Source organism: Pleurodeles waltl, chromosome 1_1 (genome assembly GCF_031143425.1).
Source record: "Pleurodeles waltl isolate 20211129_DDA chromosome 1_1, aPleWal1.hap1.20221129, whole genome shotgun sequence".
In the NCBI taxonomy this organism is placed as follows: domain Eukaryota; kingdom Metazoa; phylum Chordata; class Amphibia; order Caudata; family Salamandridae; genus Pleurodeles; species Pleurodeles waltl.
This window is the reverse complement of record NC_090436.1, coordinates 507227398-507247844: the sequence shown is the minus strand read 5'-3', so window position 1 is coordinate 507247844 and position 20447 is coordinate 507227398. Positions and strand designations below refer to the sequence as shown.

The following is a 20447-nucleotide window of genomic DNA, read 5'->3' as shown; positions in this document are numbered from 1 at the left end:
CTTAACTATGTGAATTGGGTCCTGAATGTGGCAGCCAATGAGATCTATAACAATTACTTTTGTGCACATTTTTTAAGTGAGGTCCGGCAGTACAATTGGGTAACTTTATCTGAACTTAAAAAGGGCAGAAAAATGTCACTGTTGCTGCCAATAATCAGGACTGTAACAAAACCCTGAAATTATGAAAAGTGGAGCTAAAATATATATTATCAAAGAGGAGAAAGAGTCTTAGGGCATCCCTTACTGGTGAAAATGCACAATGCATTGGGGTCTGTGCCACAACAATTATACAGAATGATTTACATTTTTAGACCGTGTATAAAGCTTTCTATTGCGCACTTGCAGGAAGGAGGGAAAATAGGGACAGAACCTTCTCTGCAAGAAATCCCTGCCATGAGACATAAATTATTTTTAAAATGTCATAAAATGATAGGAAATATTGACAGAAGTCTCCACATCCCAAATTAGATTGTAAGCAGATATTTCTGGTACATATCCTGAATGCCAGACTGAATTTTTATTATTCTGTAGACCAGCTGTCTTCAAACAGTGGGGCACTCCTTCATGGGTGGGTGTGGTGACATGTTCAAGGGGCCTGACTTTCACAACAATGAAAGTAGCTTGGTATATTTTTGTAAGCTGAATGTGAGCAGAATAAAAACAATTGTAAATTACAAGGAGCTCAAAATAAGCCTAACTCACACAAAATGGTGACAGGTTTAGCACCATCATTATGTGGCTTACGTACACTTTAGGCATTAGCAGTTGAGCTTGTTTTTTTCAAAATGCCTCTCTGATTCAGATGATTCAAGAGGCCAGAGTTGAGGAGTCACAGACGTACAAGGCAATACATACAGTAAAGTTTAGGTGATTGCACTGATTGGTAGACAGACAACACTGAATAGGTTATGCACTGGGGAAGCAATGCGTCTGCTGAAGACCTTCACAGGTTGGTAGAATGCGGGAAGAATTACCCAAATGTTAGGCTGAATCTTTCTCAGCACTATCAACCATTTAGCAGTACTGGACTTTGGGCACTAATGCTAGATCAGGGGGTGATAGAGAGGGGACAGTGAAAGGCATAATACAAAATGGGCACTGACAGGACAGAGGTCAGTGATGGTGAGTTGGCCAGCAACAGGAGACCAAAACATTTTAAGGTTTATGGCAGTTGCTGACAGGAGATGTGAAGTGAAACAATGGGATGAAGGGGCAGAGAATAAACAAAGGCAATGACAGGAAACATAAATAATAAATCGAGAAGGGTGCACTAACAAAAGGTGGACAACAATTAAAGTAGTAGAACGTGATGAGTGTTCTAGAATGTGACTGAAAACATGGACAGAGAGCTGAGAAGTGGACACTGATTCAAAGAGTAGATGGATGCCAGTGACAGCAGAAGGAAGAGGAAGTGAACACCATTAGGAGGAAGGAGGGGTGAACAGCATTGAGGGAGGTGGACAGCGATAGGAGAAGTGGACAATGCAGGAAACGTTGTAGTCATAGGCAAAGCGGGTAGTGGCTGGAGAGATGGCCATTGATGTTAGTAATAGGCATTGATGAGAGAGGTGGGCAGTAACAACAGTGGTGAATATTTGTTGTAGAGATGGACACTGGCAGTACAGAGGAACAGTGACAGGAAATGTGGGCCCTGATGTAGGTAGAGATGGAGAAGGTGCAATTGAAGCTAAAGAGGGTCACCAGGGACGTTGAAAGGAGAGAGAGAGGAGGCAATGGAAAATATACAAATAAGATGAGTGAGAGGAGAATTGTCACAAATAACTCTACTAGCCCAGTACAATACAAACTGAACTAATGATAATAAGCCTTCTCCCCCAAAACTCCTCCATATGACCATGGTTTAAAATCTCCTGCAAATGTTTGAAGGACAATGGGGTTGCTAGCTCAGGTGCTTTCATTAGAAATTTATTAATGAGTGTTTACGTATTTTGAATAATGAATTTTGTAGAAAATGAATAACATAGAGAAAAATAATGCAGGCATTTGAAAACGTGACCTCGAAGAATGGCCACTAGTGTTCACGAAATGTACTAATTGATGTTTAATACTTATGAAATATTGAAAATGTACTAGATTAATGTAGTAATATGTCATATTAAGGGTTATGAAGTATGCTCTAGTTTATTAATTGCAAGCCTTAACATAGTGAGTGTCTTGGCCTAGTTTTGCCAGGCCTCATGCAGAAGCTGTATTTCCTAGCGGTTAATAAAAATGCTGACCGAATTAACTAAACTGTGAAATGCCCATTGTACTGTTAAAAGTGCTTAACAGAAGCTTTTTGTGAGAACCTACTAACAGGAGATGATTTTCCCGCTAGAGTAACAACTTGTATGTAATGTGTGTGAGATGTACTTTCCCAGGACGAGAACAATGAAGACATTGACTGGAGCTGAAAATGCAACAATATTTTTACTTGACGAGCCGGATGATGAGGACATCGTAAAGTGAACCAATCAACTTCATGAGAAGAGTGAAATATTAGAATTCATAGATTTGGTATAGAAATATTATTGGGTAGAGTATAAACATACGATTAACTGACCAATTGGGATTTAGGGGATAGTTTAGGCAACTTTGATATAACAACGCAACAGAGGAGAATTACTGAGATTTTTCAGATTTGAGAATTAGCCAGGAGAGTTACTGTGATTTTGAGAAGAAGAAGAGACTTTAGAAGAGATTTGAGATTCTTTCTGTCATTGGGCTCATACTCTCTGACTGAGAGCCTGATGCTTTGCTGATCGATTGATGACCTAAGGACGAAGATGATTCTACTTGCTGACCCATATCGTGGATAGGTAGATATGACAAAATGTGACTGTTATGCATTTTATGCCTTTTCTTCCTAGGTACCAACTGCGCTGTCTTGATAGAGCCATAGTTTGATGATTTCCTAAATTTGTGTTCTAAATTGTTTTGCATGAAGCCCAACAGGCTGATGCTAATGTGCTGTTAGCTGAGGGCACTCAAATTGACTGACGAATTACAGGGACTAATGATTGATGAGTTATCTTGCTGAAATTCTATGTACGTTATAACCTTATCACAACTGACTATTATTGATTTGCACTGTTGCTTTAGAATGTGTTGTGGTTCAAGCTTTGGTTAGATTGCGTTTCTTCCTCCGCTTTGGACAACCAGTATTGTTCTTATATGTGTTTAATTTGATTTTGAGATTAATCTACATGACTTTAGTATTGTTAATATGAGGGAAATAAACGTACTACATTTTATTAAAGGTGTGGTTATTCATGTCTGAGAGGTCATGGTGCATGTCATTTACTGACTCCATTGATTATTGATTTTATTGATTAATAATGATTGCCGATTATTATGTATTGATTATTGGTTATGTACTGGAACTATTGTAGGAACTTCTTAATATGAGTCAAAAGGTTCATCGACCTAATCGCGTCCCCTTGTAAGTTTACTTATTAAGGTCTGACGCGCTAACAAGGTTGTGTCTAGAAAATGTTTTCTTCAGGTGGGGCTTGGCATTGGCACTGTAACACATAAAAACCTCTGCAGTAGATGGGTAATCCAGCCTAGATTTTGCATCATATAATTTCAGAAACTGGTAACAGTATACTGATGTTGATTATCACAACTATTCATTCAGGACATCACTTTAACACTGGCTGGTGTACAGTACAAGGAGAATATTAAAGTACCTACCTCCTCCATTGCACTGATGAGGTTCTGAGTGGATTTGCTGATCTCGGCTCCTGCTGGAGGCATTCCGCTCCCCTGTGTGAAGAAGGCAGATCCCGGGCTCGAGTGCCCATTCATTTCTATGCTGTAGCTGGCTTTTGTAGGGCAGCAGAGCTGGTTGTGTAGAATAAAATACACCACAAACACATACAGCCCCTAAAAAGAAAAATTGTGATTGTAAAGTCAGTGAATAGAAACACCTACAGTAAACTGCGTACAGTACTTCACAGTCTGTGTTCCTGCTGAGGCTACAGTTTAGTAAAACCTAAGGAAATTACACATCTCACTTGGTTAGTTTCTGGTCCATATATCTTACTGTCAACATTGATTACCTACTCACCTTCATGTAACTTTTCTAATGTTAATAAATAAGGTCCACGTGGAAAATAACACACTGACTCTCACAGGAAAGGGAAAAACAACATTTCATCTTCCAGGGAAAGATTTATTGAATTTACACAGAAGACAGAGATATGGCCGGACTGAAAGAGGATTCCATAAAAAGAAACAGGCTCCTCAGTGCATACGATCGACATTCATACAAGGAGTTGGCCAGTTCACCGACACCACTTGCAAGTAAGCAATGACCCATTCTCTTTGAAACCTCGTGGACTCCTAAGGCAAATGCAGAACAGGAAACAGGTACAATGGGGCACGTGAATGTGGAAGATCGTGACATTTTAGTGCACACAAACCTGTTTCAAAACAAGCTGCTTCTTTGCAATAAGTGACCCTCGCGCAAGGAAAGGATTTTGTCTTGAGTTGTTGTGAATTAAAAAGACACACTGAATGAATATAGTCTATTGAACGGCAGTATTCTACTTGCCTATAATGTTTCATCCATAGGTACATATGTTCATCACAGCAAACATGGTGGTGTTTACTCTCGACATGAAGGCCCTCATTACAGGTGGCCCACGTAATTGTCCTAAATTATTACTATCCCACCCTCAGCCATTAGGAGTTGGACTCTGAGGGTACACTAAGAAAATGAGGAATTACAGGGGAAATTTGTGATTCATGGTCCATCTCTGTTAGTAATTACTCACTTTCACATAGGGGTTTAGGCTGCTCCCACCATCCCAATCTGAATGAGAATAGAGATCAGCAGTGATCCCGAAGAGCTCGTAATTTTAATGGGGCAGTTAACTCCTTCTATCGAATTGGAGTTAAGTTGCCATTTGTAATCAGGGCCAGCATTTCCAACTGGCTTTCCATGAAATTGAATTCCAAAATGTGTGCATTCTCTGACTTGACAATTTTCACAGTTTTCTTTTATTAATTTAAAAGACTTTATATTTTTCCAAAACTTCATGATTTACGTTTTGCCACAATTTAAGAGGAGAGCCATTTAGTGTTATGTGTTGATATTAAAGGGTGGATGCAGGGATAGACCTACGATTTTAAGCACGCTATCTGAACTCCAAAAGCACGAATGCCCCCCTGTAATTTTTTTGTTTGCATCTCGAGATTTGATGCCCATTTTATGGTACCTTCTATAGTCCCGGGCTTGCACAGCACCTGAAGTTGCCACTAACTCGTAAGTGACATTTGTTGAACATTCTAAGAAGACAGGTCTAAAGGCCACGTAAACGCTGAGCAATTAATATGATCAGATAAGCACCCAGTGAGCCAGGGTATGCAGACAGCAGAAGATGACGGGAATGGCCGAATAACCTGGTAAATTGAAGCTCAACATCTAGTGTAGTCATAAAAAAAAAACATAAACACGAAGTATTATGCAGAGTGTGGTTGGCAAACTACTGTCTGTGCAGTTAGTTAACCAAAAGGGAGGGTCACAGAGAAGATCCTCAATAGTGGGTGTGGCGAAGAAGAATTACACCAAGAAAGAGAATCCTAGAGGTCTGGTTCTGCACTCAGTGCAAATGTTAAAAAGCAAAGAGAACGAGGCTCCGGAGCCATTTTAATAGAAGAGATCATGCTCCCCTTCATGAGTACAAAAAGTCGCAAAATATGACCACCACTAGGTCTAGTAAGGACACTCTGCTACGTGTTTCAGCAACAAAAAAGCCTATTAAGTCTGCAACGTTTATTTTCCGCTGCCCTTTATATCCCTCTCCGTCAACAGCTTTTCATAACTAGAGGTCTTGCAGTCCTTTATTTTAACAAACAATGGATTTTCACTCTTAAAAATGTGATTTGTACTTCCCCATCGTCACAAGATATTGATGATAACACCGAGCAGGGGTTATCAACTGAACCCTTTCCTGCAACACACAACTGATCCAAATGTATCACTGGTTTCATATCCCACATGAAGTGGATTCTTGCAAAAGACAAGATCAGGGAAAGGCAGCAATCTTAGGAACAAGAAAACTTCAGTTAGACCATCCCCAACCCTGAGTCCGTCCACAAGTCAACCCACTCTTCAACTATAGTAATGAAGTGTTAAAGGAATAAATGAATGAATGACTTCTCACCTGTCGTCTCTTCCTCCCTCTTTCTTTTCTCTAAGACAGGACCCTCAAAGGACCAATCCAGGGCATGGCCAAAGCCTGGGATGCTGCATCTCCAGGAGAAGGACTGCACAAGTCTAGCAGCTCTCACTTTCCCCCACTTCCGACCCTTTTACCTTTGACGATCCCAGAGCACAGGCGGAGGACCAAGAAAGGAGCCCAGAAAAGACTAGGACGAGGATCACATCAGGAGCATTAGACCACCAACTGTGAGATCAGCTTTGCTTCTCCTTACCCTTCTTTCCCAATTCTACTCACCCTTCTCTCCTACCTTATCTATCCCTCTCTCCATCCACGTCCCTTTTCTTCCCTCCTCTTTTGTTCTGGTGCAACGCCAGATACCAGCTCTATATATTCTCCATTATTGTGGTGACTGCCAAGTGCATGGCTAATGTGAAGGATGTTTCTGTTCTTTCCATGAAGTGGAAGCACCACTCTTGTCCAAGGAAACAGCAGTCCCAGCACCTCAGCAGAAGATGGAGAAGAACAAATCCCATTGCCGCTGCTCTTTGGAGAGATCGACCTCTCACTGTTAGCACCAGCATTGTCACCAGTTGTTGTACTTGAGAAGGCATCTTTTTATGCAGCCAGTTGTCATCTTGCTCCGTAGTAATAGTGCATCATGCATGAAGGGAGGTGAAGGGGAGGAGGAGTGGCTCCCTTGAGGAACATAAGAAGAGGAGCTGCAGCAATGGCAGTGGTATCTACAGCAGCAGCGACAGAGACAGTACGATCCCCAGGAGCAACACGGGTGATAGCACCAGCAATAACACTAGTGACACTAACAACAGTCACTGCACCACTGAGGATACCAGCAACATCATGGATAGCAACAGCTGCTGTAAAGGCACCAGTGATGCAAGCTATACTAAGACCCGATAAAATATTTACCTTCCAGTGCAAAACGTTTTTTGCCCTGGAAAGCTGCAATTGAACTAGTGCAAATAGTGCTACTGTCTTGCATCAAGATGGTGTTCCATGGGTAGTAGTTGGATGCTTCAACACTACCACCCATGGTTTTTGATGTGAAGCCAGATCTAGATTGCCAAAGATTTTCAGACCTGGATTTAAGTGAAAAAATAATGTCTCTTTCAGGCAGGCAATAAGTAGGAGAAATGTAGTTATTTCTTCGTACATTTTACTCATTGCATGTGCGCTGCAATGTACATTACACATCCAATGAGCGAAATGTAAATAAAAGTATCAAAGTTTAGGATTTTATCCTAGAAGGTTAACCTTCTAGTACAAAACGTCTGTTAAACATCATGCACACGCCTTTGCACTACATTGTAAAGGTGTGTGTGTGTGTGGTGCTAAGCAGCCTGTTTGTTCACCAGAGTTGTAGGAGAGAGCAGCACCAAGTCGTATTTAGTAAGGATGATGGTTCTGCCCTGCTTTCTCCCCTTAGCGCAATGTAGCAAATTTTGGGGCATATTTACAATGCCCCTGCTGCACAATCGCCAGAGCGTCACTATTATGATGCTCTGACTTTTCTGACGCATTACTCTGCGTGAAAGGGATGTTTTATGGGTTTTGCAACATCCATGGAATTTGACACATTCAAAGATTTACAAGGCTTCAAAAACTTGGGAATGTGTCAGATTCCTACACAACCCTAGGGGTGGCGTAAAAGTGGCACCACAAGGAGAAACACTTTAAGATCTCCTTGTTTCTTGTCCTTTCTGCAGCACACATAATGTAGGAAAACACCATTGATGATTGTTTATGCACAGGAAGCTGTCCCTTCCTGCCCAAAATCAATCATCCCTGCGACCATAGTGCAAGGGTTCCTGCATTGGCGCTAGGCAGCCAAATGTGCGCCAGCACAGAGGAAAGTAAAGGGGTGTGTCGTATTACTGTAAATATGATGCATCCCTGCACTTTCCTAATGGCACAGGGTGGCGCCGCAAGCTGGCCATTTTCTTGTAGATATGGGCAAAGGTTGCTAACCTGCATTGCACTATAATTTAGTAAACGTGCCCCTTAGCATCTACTTGAGGCACCACCACAACTTACAATGCCTGAAGTGGTCTCCAGCATTACCAACATTTCTAACAGCACCACAATTACTGGTTCTGCGAGCACCATCAGTGCCTCTTACACCAGCAGCGCCAATACAGATTCCACCAGCACAACGTGAAAGAAGTGGCCTCTACCCCGTCTCCTATAGTTTGTCTGTGGCCTTTTCTCAAGTCCAACTGTAACACAGTTGATGTAGTTTCTGTGGTTATACTTACTGTGGCTTGAACAATACGGTCCCAAGATTGAAGGACATTCACAACACTGCTCTCTGTTCTCATGGCTGTCCTCTCTTGCACAGGCTTGCCTTTAAGCCATGTGAGAAAATATTGGAATCACACAAGAGTAGGTGGCCATCTGGAGTCACACAAAAGCTAATGTGCTAGTAAGTTCAGACTGCCATTTTGGATTCAGCTTTATAAAATGAACCACACTTTTTCTTACCATTAGTCAATAGTAGGTCTGTGCAATATTAACGCTAGGACGCTTGGCCCGCTATAGGAGCACAAGAACAGTGAAAGATTGTTGGTAGGATGCTCCCAAACCTGTGGGGTGCAATTTATGGTACATGGCTGAAGAATGAATCATGGGCTTTTGGCATGCTCTGATGCTCACAAGGACGACTGAGTTGTGAGATCGTCCATAGTCAAGTGTGTGTTCAGCTTTAGTACTATTATAGTACAGTAACGGTTGCAATGTAAATTATTTACAAGAGTGGCTTTTGTTTTAGGAAAGTTCTGAATTAAACTGTGCTCAAAGTATACAAAACCCTCCTCAGCTACGTCTGCAGTTGGATGAAAGCTCCTTCCCAGACCTAGTGCATGTTCAAAAGGTGGCAGGTAGGGTCCTTAATACTTCATTTTAAATGAGGAGTTTATCTTGCCCCTGGAGTAAAGACCATAGGGTGTTTAGATCTTTTTGTCTTAGTCCCCAACTACCCCTAAGCAACCTCCTCTGTTACCTTTTGTGTTGATTTACTATTTGAGTTTAGTTCGCAGCTGCTTCACCAGTGGTGCCCTTACATGCTTATATAAGGACACTGAGGCATATGCACTGCACATTTGTGGTGCCCACTCTGCCCCTTGGAATTCCACTGAATTTTACTGTAATTCCACAGAATTCTGCTGAATGCAACTCTACCAATTCCAGTTACCCCTAGTCTTTTGCCTACAATATTTCCCCCTGAATTGCTTGACCACCTCTCAGACTGAACATTGGCAGGCTGGTGGCTATTAAACATGCTACGATGAGCCATGACTCCTTTTTATTCTTCCAGTACAACAGTGGTCCCCCTTGTCATAATTTGGACTCTTGCTTTGAGCAAGACTGCTGGTCTCAGGATGACAGTACTTTAGTTCGTAGGTGACTAGGTCTCTTCCTACAACTATTTGTAACTGTTGTCCAAACCTTACCGGCTTACTAGCAGTACCTCACCGAAAACACAATAGTAAAAGGTGATTTGTAGCAGTCGCTTACGCATGGACTCAAAATACAATATCTCAGGGTTGTCGTGGTTAAATGGAAATTACCCTTTTCTCACAGATTTATAATGTCTCATACAAACAAAGGCAATAACACAGATGCAGTAAAGTTATAATAGTTTTTATTCAACATAACTGCAATTTGTGATAAGTTGCATGAACTGCAATGATTAGGATAATGAATATACCAAGCAACAGTATAGTAAAGAGGAGAGTCATTGTTATAAAGACCCCCACCATTATGCAATATAAGATAAAAATGTATGTATATTTAAAAGATGGAATAAGCCCTAATAACCTAAGGAGAGTAGGTCTAACCTTCTACCTTAAAAGGAGGAGCTGGGTTCGTTAAACCTAATCTGCCAAGACCGTGTCCATCAGAGGAGCCCCCAACCCTCGTTACCTTGGAATGAGGTCTCTATCTCAGACTCCGCAGGGACACAAAGACTGGATCAGTGTCAAGATGACTGCAGCATCGGTATCAGCGATGGTGGCGATGCCCTCTGGTCGGAATCCCTCTGATTATCTGTCTAAAAGTGTGTTGTATTTATACAGATCTACAAGGTCCCCTGACATAAGTGTTATTCATAACAATAGATAACAGGCATGCTTGGGACGGCAATTAATATCAACAATCCCTCGAAAGTATAGAGAGGGAAAATCCCTAAGTGTGAATGCCTACTGTATGTTTGTCTTTCGTGCTTGATCTTGACGCCTTGGCGCAGTGACACTGATAATGGAACCCATAACAAGTGGCTTAACTATAAACAAGGCCGCCATTTTAAAGGAAATAAATAATTAAATGGACTAAGCCAGAGCAAGCTAAGTAGGTTAAAAGTCACTGGGTGACGGGGGCACGAGTTTACAAGCCTATGGCTAAGCTAACTCCTGTTAACCCGTTAAAACAAACTAGGATTCACTACACCCTGAGCAGCCATTTTATACTTGTTGTTTACATAAATGTTTATCATATTCAGGGCAGTTGGCCACCCCCCAATGCACAGCACCCCCTCACAGTTGGAGAAAAACAAGGCCAGCACTGGACAGCTGTTAAGGACACAGGGCAACCACAACCGCACATATGCAGCAGCACCAGGAGAACCTTGGTCTCCATCTGCACTTAGCTAAAGAGCCTCCGTTCCATGGCTAGCTTTCTTTGTGAGGAACTCCTCTGTTTGGGTTGAGGTACAGAATGTGAAGTGTGCTGCTCAGAGGTGAACAAGGCAGACACAGTCCCTGAACTCTAGAATGGCAAGCTGTTGAACCTGAAGCTGTTGCAGCATGTACAGTTCCAGCTGGTAGCCATTTAAAATTTCTCTGTAGGTCTTACCTCTCCTAGTAGAAGGACAGGGTACTGTGCACAATGTTTGAGTGACTAAAGTGTAAGAAGATTATACAAGTGTAGACCAGCAGTTCTCAGACTTCAGCATCCTTCAGCAGGTGGCCAACAATGAGGTTGAACAAAATGGTATAGGCACATGTGATCAGGTTTAGAGCATAAATGACATTTCTCTCATTGGCAACTACCACCAACTCAACCTACAAGGAATGCAACAGTAGTCACAGATGCATCACACCTTCCAACCAAATCTTTACATCTGGAGTGCTATGCATGATTGCGTGAAATTCTGGAGGTAGAGTGTTGTTTAACAATGTGGGTTGCTGTAGTGGGAGGAGGATACACTGCTAGCATTGGACACCCTGTACACTGTGACAGTAGTGCAGTCAGAGCTTTGTATGCTTGTTCATATGTCCACGGTTAAGTGCACCAAATCTTGGTCCACACTGCTGAATATGTCTTGTGACAGCCCTACTCTTTTCATCTTAATTTTACCCATTTTGTGCTTTGTGATTGGTATTTTGCTGGGAGGGGTCAGGGGTCTTTTTAATTCTTTTTATCATCCACATTGCTGAATATGTCTTGTGGCAACCCTACGTTTTTCATCTTAAATTTACCTGTTTTGTGCTTTGCGATTGGCATTCTGCTGGGAGGGACCGGAGGTATTTTTAATTCTTTTTATCACTATACTTTGTTGTGACATTTTTAGCATGGTGCTCGTGTTCAAATGCCCCGCTTTCTTACATTAAGAAAAAGAGGCAATTTTGACAGGCCCTCTTTGCCACACAGCTATCAGTCTAGTTTCTCTGCACAGCATTTATTTAAGAGCAGCCCTGGCATAGACACGCTGTGGGTGAGTACAGCGGGCATGCTTTAGTGTGGCAAAGGCAAGCCCATCTCCTCCCATTCAGGCCAAGGAGCCAGGAACGCTGCATCTATCCATCCAAGTAGAATGATCTTCTGAGCAGACCAGCCAAAGGCACTCCTAATAACCCCTGTACAGTGTGTACTCATTACAACTTCTTGCTCATCTTAGACAGTAATTCTTCTAACTCTACCAGCAAAGATGGTACTTACTCTCCTAGTCCATCTAGGAATAAGGCTACGGGCTCTTGTAATGCATTAGATAATAAATTCTCCGTCTACAGCATTAATTGACGCTCACTGCCAAGACATCAATAGCACCTATAAAAAATGTTAATGGACAATGCCCCCAATGCCTTGTTTCTTACTGAAACATGGCTTCAGGAGACCTCACTGCCTGACGTTATCACCACTCTACCCCTGAGCGATTGTATTGTTAGATGGGATTGCAATTATAGTACAGGAGGTGCGATAGCCATCATTTCTAAAGAGAAATATCAATGTAAAATAAAGGAGTAACTTATCCCTGCCTGTGAAGCCATATTGTTTTTTCTCTGCCTGTCCCATAATCTCACCGTATACGGTGTTCGGATTTACCGCCCTCCTGGGTATGCTGGCAACTGGTGCTCTTTAGTTCCTGATCTGCTACCTCCCTACATTTGTAAATGTGCCAATTTTACGCTGCTTGGGGATTTAAATACTCATCTGGAGGATCCAACTTGTAGCTTTGGCTCAGCCCTTATAGAGGACCTTAGTGCCTTGAACCTTGGATTAATGAATTATGTATCCACATAAGGTTGGACATCTCTTGGATCCTATTTTCTCAAATATTAAGAGCCTTACTTTTGATCCCCCCTGCTGCTACTCTGGTACGACCACTTGACACTGCCTTTCTCCATTCAGACATGTTCACAGCCTCCACGGCTGCAGCTGGATCTCTGGCTATGATGAGAAAGTGGTCCAAATTAGATCTCTCTCCTCTCAACTTCCAACTTCTAGACACCTTACAGAGCCTAGTGTAGTCTGTCAATCTAGACCAACCTATTATCAATGATTGGATCTGGGATTCCATGGATGCAATCTTGCCAGTTAAACCAAGCTCCTCAGCCAGACTCCACCCTCCTGCCCCCTGGTTCAAAAAGGCTTTAGGTGGGGAGGACAAGTGGTGTAAGCTTCTGGGAAGGTCCTGGAGAAAATTCTACGATGAGGATAAAAAACTTAAGTACAAAGTGGTACTAAAACATTATCACACACTATGTGGAGCTGCCCTGGTGACGTTTTACTCAGATAAAATCACAGCTTCACAGAACTGTTTTGAAACTCTTTTTAGAGTAGTTACAGAATTCTCAGATCCCAGTAATGTATTTCCCTCCCCTTCGCTGTCACAGTCACAATGTAAGAAACTAGCACACTTCTTTATTAAAAAAAAGGTGACAGATACATAACACTCTCTCTCCCCCGTTTTGATGAGTGAATCTTATGGTAAAACTAGCCACAGCTCACGGATGGATTGTTCAAAGTGCGAAGCAAATAACATCCGTGCTTCACAAGCCACTCTTAAAATTGAACTCGTTTGCTCCTCCGGACACATCTCTCTTTTAGACCCTGTTACATTCCATAAAGTCTGGCTCTCTTCAAGACCCTCCTTCTCCAGCCAAACTTAGGCCCATATTTATACTTTTTGATGTAAACCTGCGTTAGCCGAGGTTTGCGTCGAAAAGTATAGCGCCGGCTATCGACATTCCATGATGCCGGCCGGGCGCCATATGTATGGAATGGCGCTAAAAGGGCCCGGGAGGCGTAGGGGGAACCGGGACTTGTACACCAAATTATGGTGCTACACTGTCTAGAGGCAAAACAATGCCTCTAGGCAGTGTAGCGCCATTTTCTGGTGCACAAACCCCATGGACATGGCTCCTGTCTTAGTAAAGACAGGAGCCATGCCCACCACCCTAATGGCCATGCCCAGGGGATGAATGTCCCCTGGGCATGGCCACTGGGGCCAGCGCCGTGCAGGGGGCCCAAGTCAGGGCCCCTGAGCGGTGTTTGGGAAAAAAATTAAATACTCACCTAGAATTACCTGGGATGGGTCCCCCATCCTTAGGTGTCCTCCTGGTGTGAGTGGGGGTGTCCCTGGGGCCAGGGAAAGGCACCTGTGGACAATTTCAATGGTCTCAGACGTTAAATAATGGTGCTAAGCAAGTTAAGCGCCATTTTTTAAGGCCCCCATCCTCCTGTGCTGGATTTTAGCGCGGGGAGATAAATTTGGCGCAAAGGCCAAATCCTTTTCTGGACGGGAACATCTAATTGACGCAAGGTAGGGTTTCCCCTCCAGAAAATAAAGTAAACTCCATAACTTTGGCGCTAGACATGTCTAGCGCCAAAGAATAAATATGGGGTTAGGTTTGCGCTGAATTAGCGTAAAAAAAAGATACTAATTCAGCGCAAACCGAGTATAAATATGGGCTTTAGGCCCTGACCTGATTCTATTACTGACAGTTCTCCTCAACTCCTCCTTAAAAGAGGGATGCATTCCTTAAGCATGGAAGCATGCCATGGTCCCGCCCCTCTTAAAAAAAGCCCAATTTGGAGTCCTCAAATTGGTCTAACTTCAGACTGATTCCAATGCTTCCCATTTTTAATTTTTTGGGGGAGAAACAGGTTAACGCGCAGCTTACGGTCTTTGTGGACTCCCAAAACTTTCTTCATCGACCACAGTCATGCTTCAGTGAGGAACACAGTACCGAATCCACCCTTCTGGGAGTCACTGAACATCTGAGACATCTTCTGGATAATGGCAGAACAGCTGTGCTGATTCTACTCATTCTTAGTGCAGCCTTCGAGACTGTTTCACATACCATTCTATTAGAAAGACTGGTGAACCTGGGTTTCCAAGAGACAGCTCTATCATGGATGACCTCTTTCTTGAAAGATTGCACTTTCCAAGTCTTTTCTTCTAGCGTTACATCAAATACTCATGCTCTTACTTCTGGGGTTCCTCAAGCATCGGCCTTAAGCCAGATGTTATCAAATATCTATGTTCGTCCCCTCGGGGATATTGTAGAAAGCTGCGGCCTTACCCTCTTTTCCTACACAGATGACACTCAAATCATCTGTTCTGTGTCATATGAACAAGGCCACAATTCCCATGCCATGAATTTTTGTCTGCGTAAGATCTCTACCTGGATGAACACTAACTCTTTAAAGCTTAATGGCAGTAAGACTGAGGTGATGGTGATGGATACAACCCCCTGCTATGGTGACCCCAACACTAGCCTGAGACTTTATCCACTCTCCCAGAACCAGTCTCCAAAGTAAAGAACCTAGATTTTTGGCTAGATGTCAATCAGTCAATGAAATCGCAAAAACGCCAAGGTAGCTTCTACGTGCTTCGTGGTCCTGAAATGGTGGAAAAAATATCATCTGGATGCTCCTTTTCTCAGCCCAAAGGACAGTGATCCAGGCCTTGATTTGATCAAAACTGGACCACGGAAACATTCTCTATTTAGGGGTAGGCAAGACATCTATCAGACCCCTACAAGTCATCCAGAACTCTGTCGCCAGGCTTGTCTATCATCTTCCAAAACATGTTGTGGCTCCTTCGCGAACTTCACTGGCTAACAGTGGACAAACGTATACAGTTCAAAGTCTTATGCTATGTACATAAATCTAAGTTGAATACTGGTCCTCTTTACCTACAGGAACTGGTGGTACCATAACAACTAACTTGCTCCCTCCGATCAAGTAACCGGTACCTCTGTTTGGTTCCCAGAGTAAAACTGTCTCGCATGGGCGGTTGCTTCTTGTCACACTAAACTGTGGAACACCCTGCCCGGTTCTCTGAGAAGCTGCCCGTCACTGACTTTCTTGTGTGAAAATCTGAAAACCTGGGTAATCTGATCACTTCTCATTCCGCAAGTTCCTACCTTCCTGCTGAAGTGCTGGGAAACCCTTTTTAGACAGCTATGTCCTATACAAAGTCTTTTATTAATAATAAGAAGAAGAAGAAGAAGAAGAAGAAGAAGAAGAAGAAGAAGAAGAGGGAGAAGAAGGAGAAGAAGAAGAAGAAGGAAGAAGAGAATATAGTGCACCACCTGCAGGTAAAGTTTCGTCCTGCTGTCCTGAAGAAACAATTTTAGCTTAGTATCTTCCGACTGCAGTGCTAAGAAAGTAATGAGCCACCCAAAGACACAGTCCTCTGCAAATGCAAATGGGAACAGGATTTCAGTCAACATCCAAGCATGAGGGCATAACGCTGAGGCAGTACACGTTGCCTTCTCTCATTTGACGTATTTAAAATTTTAGGTATGGTTAGTTGTTGCAAGCTGTCACTGCTTGGCAGTGGTGATGCCAAAGAAGAACACTGCTCAGACACTGATACTGCCCATACCACCACATATTGTGCCCAGTGTGCCAGCTGAATTGCATCTGTTTTTTTCTTCTTATAGATTTTCTATGGTGTTTTTAAGTGGATACTTTGCCCCAAAGTGTCCAAAGGTGCACTTACCTCCCCTGACAGTCTTAAGATGTGGGCAAACAGCTATATAGTTTCTGGCAACAGTGAGTAAGTTTCAGACAAGTGATTTGACAGTGGGAAAAGGGCAGCAATGTCCCCAGTGAGCATGCCCTGGGAGGGCTTTGTGTGTTGCAGCCTTCTCAAGTGGTCCAGCCATGTTCAAAGATGCCATAAACACCATGTTGTTGCCTTTTGGATAATACAGAAGGCTCTGACAGATGAAGGAATTTGGGAATTATGCTGCACATTGAGTTTTGATTCTCTTCATCACTTTTTCATTATTCTTTCTTCTGCTGGGCTGTTATTGTCAAATTCATGCTGTAAGCTTTCCACTGATTAGTGTTCCTACTTACAACTTGACGATTAATAATAATGCCTTCCTTGGTTGCTACCACGGGCAATTCTGCCACCAACACCATATGGGTAGACATTCTGTACTGCCTTGTTTTTTGCGTTCAGGACGTCAGCAAAAGCAAGTTGAATACTACATAGGTGCAGTGAAGCATAATTGCAAGAGCACAAAGTTTTACTTGGAAACTCCTGGCCAGTCGGGGTGCCAAAAACCAAGGCTATGTACTGAGTACATCTTAATTCTGTTTTTCCCTTGCAGTTGCTCTTGGTCAAAGTTTGATGAGGAGAAATAAATGCTGGTTCCCAAAAAATTAGCACAGGTGGACCTGACCTGTAACCACTTGCTCAAATTAAGCACTGCTGGTGCTTATTTACATTGTTGTTGAGTGCCATTTAGGATGAGTGTTTCTAGAAGCAACAAATTAAAGAGCAGAAATATATTGAGTGTGCCCCAAGAGACACACTCCACACAGGGACCAGAAATAACTTGTAAAATTGTAGGGAAGTGGACCACACGCTAAGAAAAACAAACATGGCTTATGAAAAAAGAAACAAACCAGATTAGATCCTCAGAAATCAAAGTGAAAAAAGACAATCAGAAACAATCTGTGACTTGGAGAGAAACAGAACTGAGACAAACATACAATTCCAGTGCTTGCTGGCAAACCACCCACAAAGACAAAACCCCAAGGCCTAGGAAAGCAACAAACCAACATGTTGCAACTGAAGTCCCTCAAAAAGCAAAGTAACGAAAGCCAACAAACAGGTTAATGTGGTGAGAAACATACCTGAGTGCCTGCTGCCAATAACACCTGTCAGGACAAAAGCATAATGCTTTGGGGCCCAGTAAAGCTAAGCAAATTACACGCTGACTGCTCGTTGGCATGGGTTTCGGGCTACTCAGTACTTCCTCTGCTCACAGTGCCTGGGCACTGCTGTCCTGGAGTCAAGGAAGCCGAATTCACAACATGTCTGTCAATGGCCTGCGCACAGGTGACCACTACCTGCAGCCAGCAATGAGAATCCCCTCAGAAAAATTAAAGAACCACACAAAATGTGGAGAGACTAACTGCCCCATGAATAAGAAGCAGCATAGCAATCAATGGCAAACCCAACAGGTTTTGTCTATGCCAGTTCTATAGGCTTTGTCAATATATTTTAGACATGTTGCACAGCAGCGCAAACTGCTGTGCAACGTGAATTAAATTAGAGAAAAAAGCGCTCTGACGTGGATTGCTTCATAGACCTTTTTTAAGCCATGTTGCAGAGAAGCCATCGATGCTGAGCAAAATGTCTAAAAAAAAGTGCTGGGTGGAGGGAGGGAACAGACACAACGGCAGCAGGTGGGGGGGGGGGGCAACACCAAGAAGGTGTGTGGGAGGAGGGAGCAGAAATGGGTAGCTGGAGGAGGGAGGGGTGGGGCTGAGAGACAGTACATGTACTGTTGCAGAGTTCATGACAAAAAGTAAAAAATAAAGTACCTTAAGCAGCACGTGGCTAGTAGAAGGACATTGGCTGCAAACTAGAAGCTGTGATAGGTCCATGCTCCATGGTACCCACAGAAGCCCCAGGAGAAAAGCAGGAAGAGGCCAGCAGCCAGAAGGAAGCAGGATTCATGACCAATAAGAAGCAAGGAAACAAGAGTGACGTGTAATGCACCCAATGGTAAGTACTAGTCAGTAATGGGTGGTCTCTTAGCCCATTTTTAAGCATTTTTTATTAACAATAGATTTTACTGACAGCACACTGTTCAGGTAAAACCTAAAAATGCCAGCATTAAATTTTGCTGTGGATTCTCTGTGAAACATAACATGCCTGCAAAACAAAAACACGCACTGGTAAAGCCAATTGGTCTGCCGTCGTCCACCAGCATTCTGGCAATTCATATTTTGTTTTGTCGTGGCTTTTGCAAACCTTTATTGTTTGGAAAGCTGCTGGGCGTTTGTCAATCTAAAAAAAATTGACTAAAGGCAAAAGTTTTTTTTTGGTTTCCAAAAAGCACACATTACCTTAGTACTCTCTGGCACTCAAGAAAACTGCTTTGTGTGTGGATGGTCTCCTTCTGAAAGGGTAGCATGCTGTAACTCATAGTGAAGTTAGCTAATGGCTGAAATGGGGTGAGACATTGCCCCTTGATGCATGCTCAAGTCGGTTGGAGGAAAATGTGAATGACACAACCACAGACAATAGATGAAGTGTTGCTGAAAACCCCTATCAGTAACTCAGGCCTACGCACACTTTTTGTAAAAACAAAAGGTCTTGTATAACAGAGACTAAAAGCCAACTGATGTGTCACTGGGTGTCAGCCAATTGCCTTTGAGAAAGAAAGAATGAAGGAAAGAAGGAAAGAAACAATAAAAGAAAGCAGAAAGGAAAGAAAGAAAAGGATGGACGGATGGCAGAAAGAAATGAAGGAAGGAAGGAATGAAGGAAGAAAGAAAAGAAAGAGGAAAAAGGAAAGAAAGGGTAGAAAGAAGGAAAGAAGGCAAGAAATAATGCAAGAAAGAAAGAAGGCAAGAGGGAAGGAAGGCAAAAAGGAAGGAAAGGAAGGCAACAAAGAAGGAAAGAAATGGCAAGAAAGAAATAAGGAAAGCAAGAAATAATGCAAGAAAGAAAGAAGGCAAGAATGAAGGAAAGCAAGAAAAAAGGAGAGAAAGATGGTAAGACAAAAAGACTGTGGAGGAGCAAGCAGAATATTCATGATTGACTGGAGCAGCCGAAGCGGCGCCCGCGCAACTGTTTCCCTGCTGACCAGCACCAAGATGGGGTGAGTGAGGACGCTGACACCGCTGACAACTGCTGCCTCTGGATTCCCTGGTCGAGAGCGCTGGAACCTGTGTGCCGGTGATCCCTGCTTTTGCCTCATAGTGCCACATGCTCCATGGGCTCCAGCTTTGTATGACCCATGCCTTACTTCTACCTGCAGGGGACACGTTCCTTAAATCGCTGGCTGTGATTCCCCATGAACATTTATCAACACTTTACAACTGATGAGGGTGCAGTGAGTACTGTCCCCCATACTCGGGGGGCCCAAAAGCCTAAGGTGCGAGTCACTGCACATGGAGGTCATTAGAAGGACATTGCTTAATGCGGCCATCACCAAAGCCAGTAATACTCAGAGTGCAGCTCCAGTTTCATCAACGGCTTTCCACCATTGCCTAACACAGGCCCCCCCATGTAGGGCCTCCTAAGAATGCACTGCCAGATTCACAACCTGTGATTTCCTTACACCTAAATGCGGGGTTGCGTACACACAGTGACTTTGCTAGACTACAGGCCCTTGACCTATGCGCCAAACGCACAGCACAAGAACTTATTTTGCTCTTGTTGCTTTAATCTGCCCCTCCAGAGCCTGGATTGTAGTTCTTAGCACCAGGGGCCATATGTACGAAGCATTTTGTACATTGCAAATAGCGAATCGGTCCGTTTGCAACATGAAAAAGGCAATTTGGGATGTACAGACCCATTTTTGCGATTCGGTAATCTATTTACCGCATCGCAAATAGGGTTTGCGAGTCGCAATTAGGAAGTGGTGTTCCCTTCCTAATTGCGAGTCGCAGTCCCATGTATGATTGTTTTGTGACCGCGAATGCGGTTGCAAAACAATCGCAGTTAGCATCAGTTTCAAACTGGTCCTAACTCATTCGCAAACGGGAAGGGGTCCCCAT

The 20447-nt window shown here is 43.1% G+C and overlaps 1 protein-coding gene across 1 annotated transcript in view; it reads right to left on the bottom strand.

Annotated features, from left to right (window-relative positions):
* Positions 1 to 20447, bottom strand: part of ADGRV1 (adhesion G protein-coupled receptor V1) — a 2003619-nt gene that overhangs the window by 65465 nt on the left and 1917707 nt on the right. The window contains exon 88 of the mRNA XM_069225272.1: positions 3697 to 3888. Coding sequence (XP_069081373.1) covers positions 3697 to 3888 — 192 coding nt within the window. The remainder of the gene's footprint in view (positions 1 to 3696; positions 3889 to 20447) is intronic.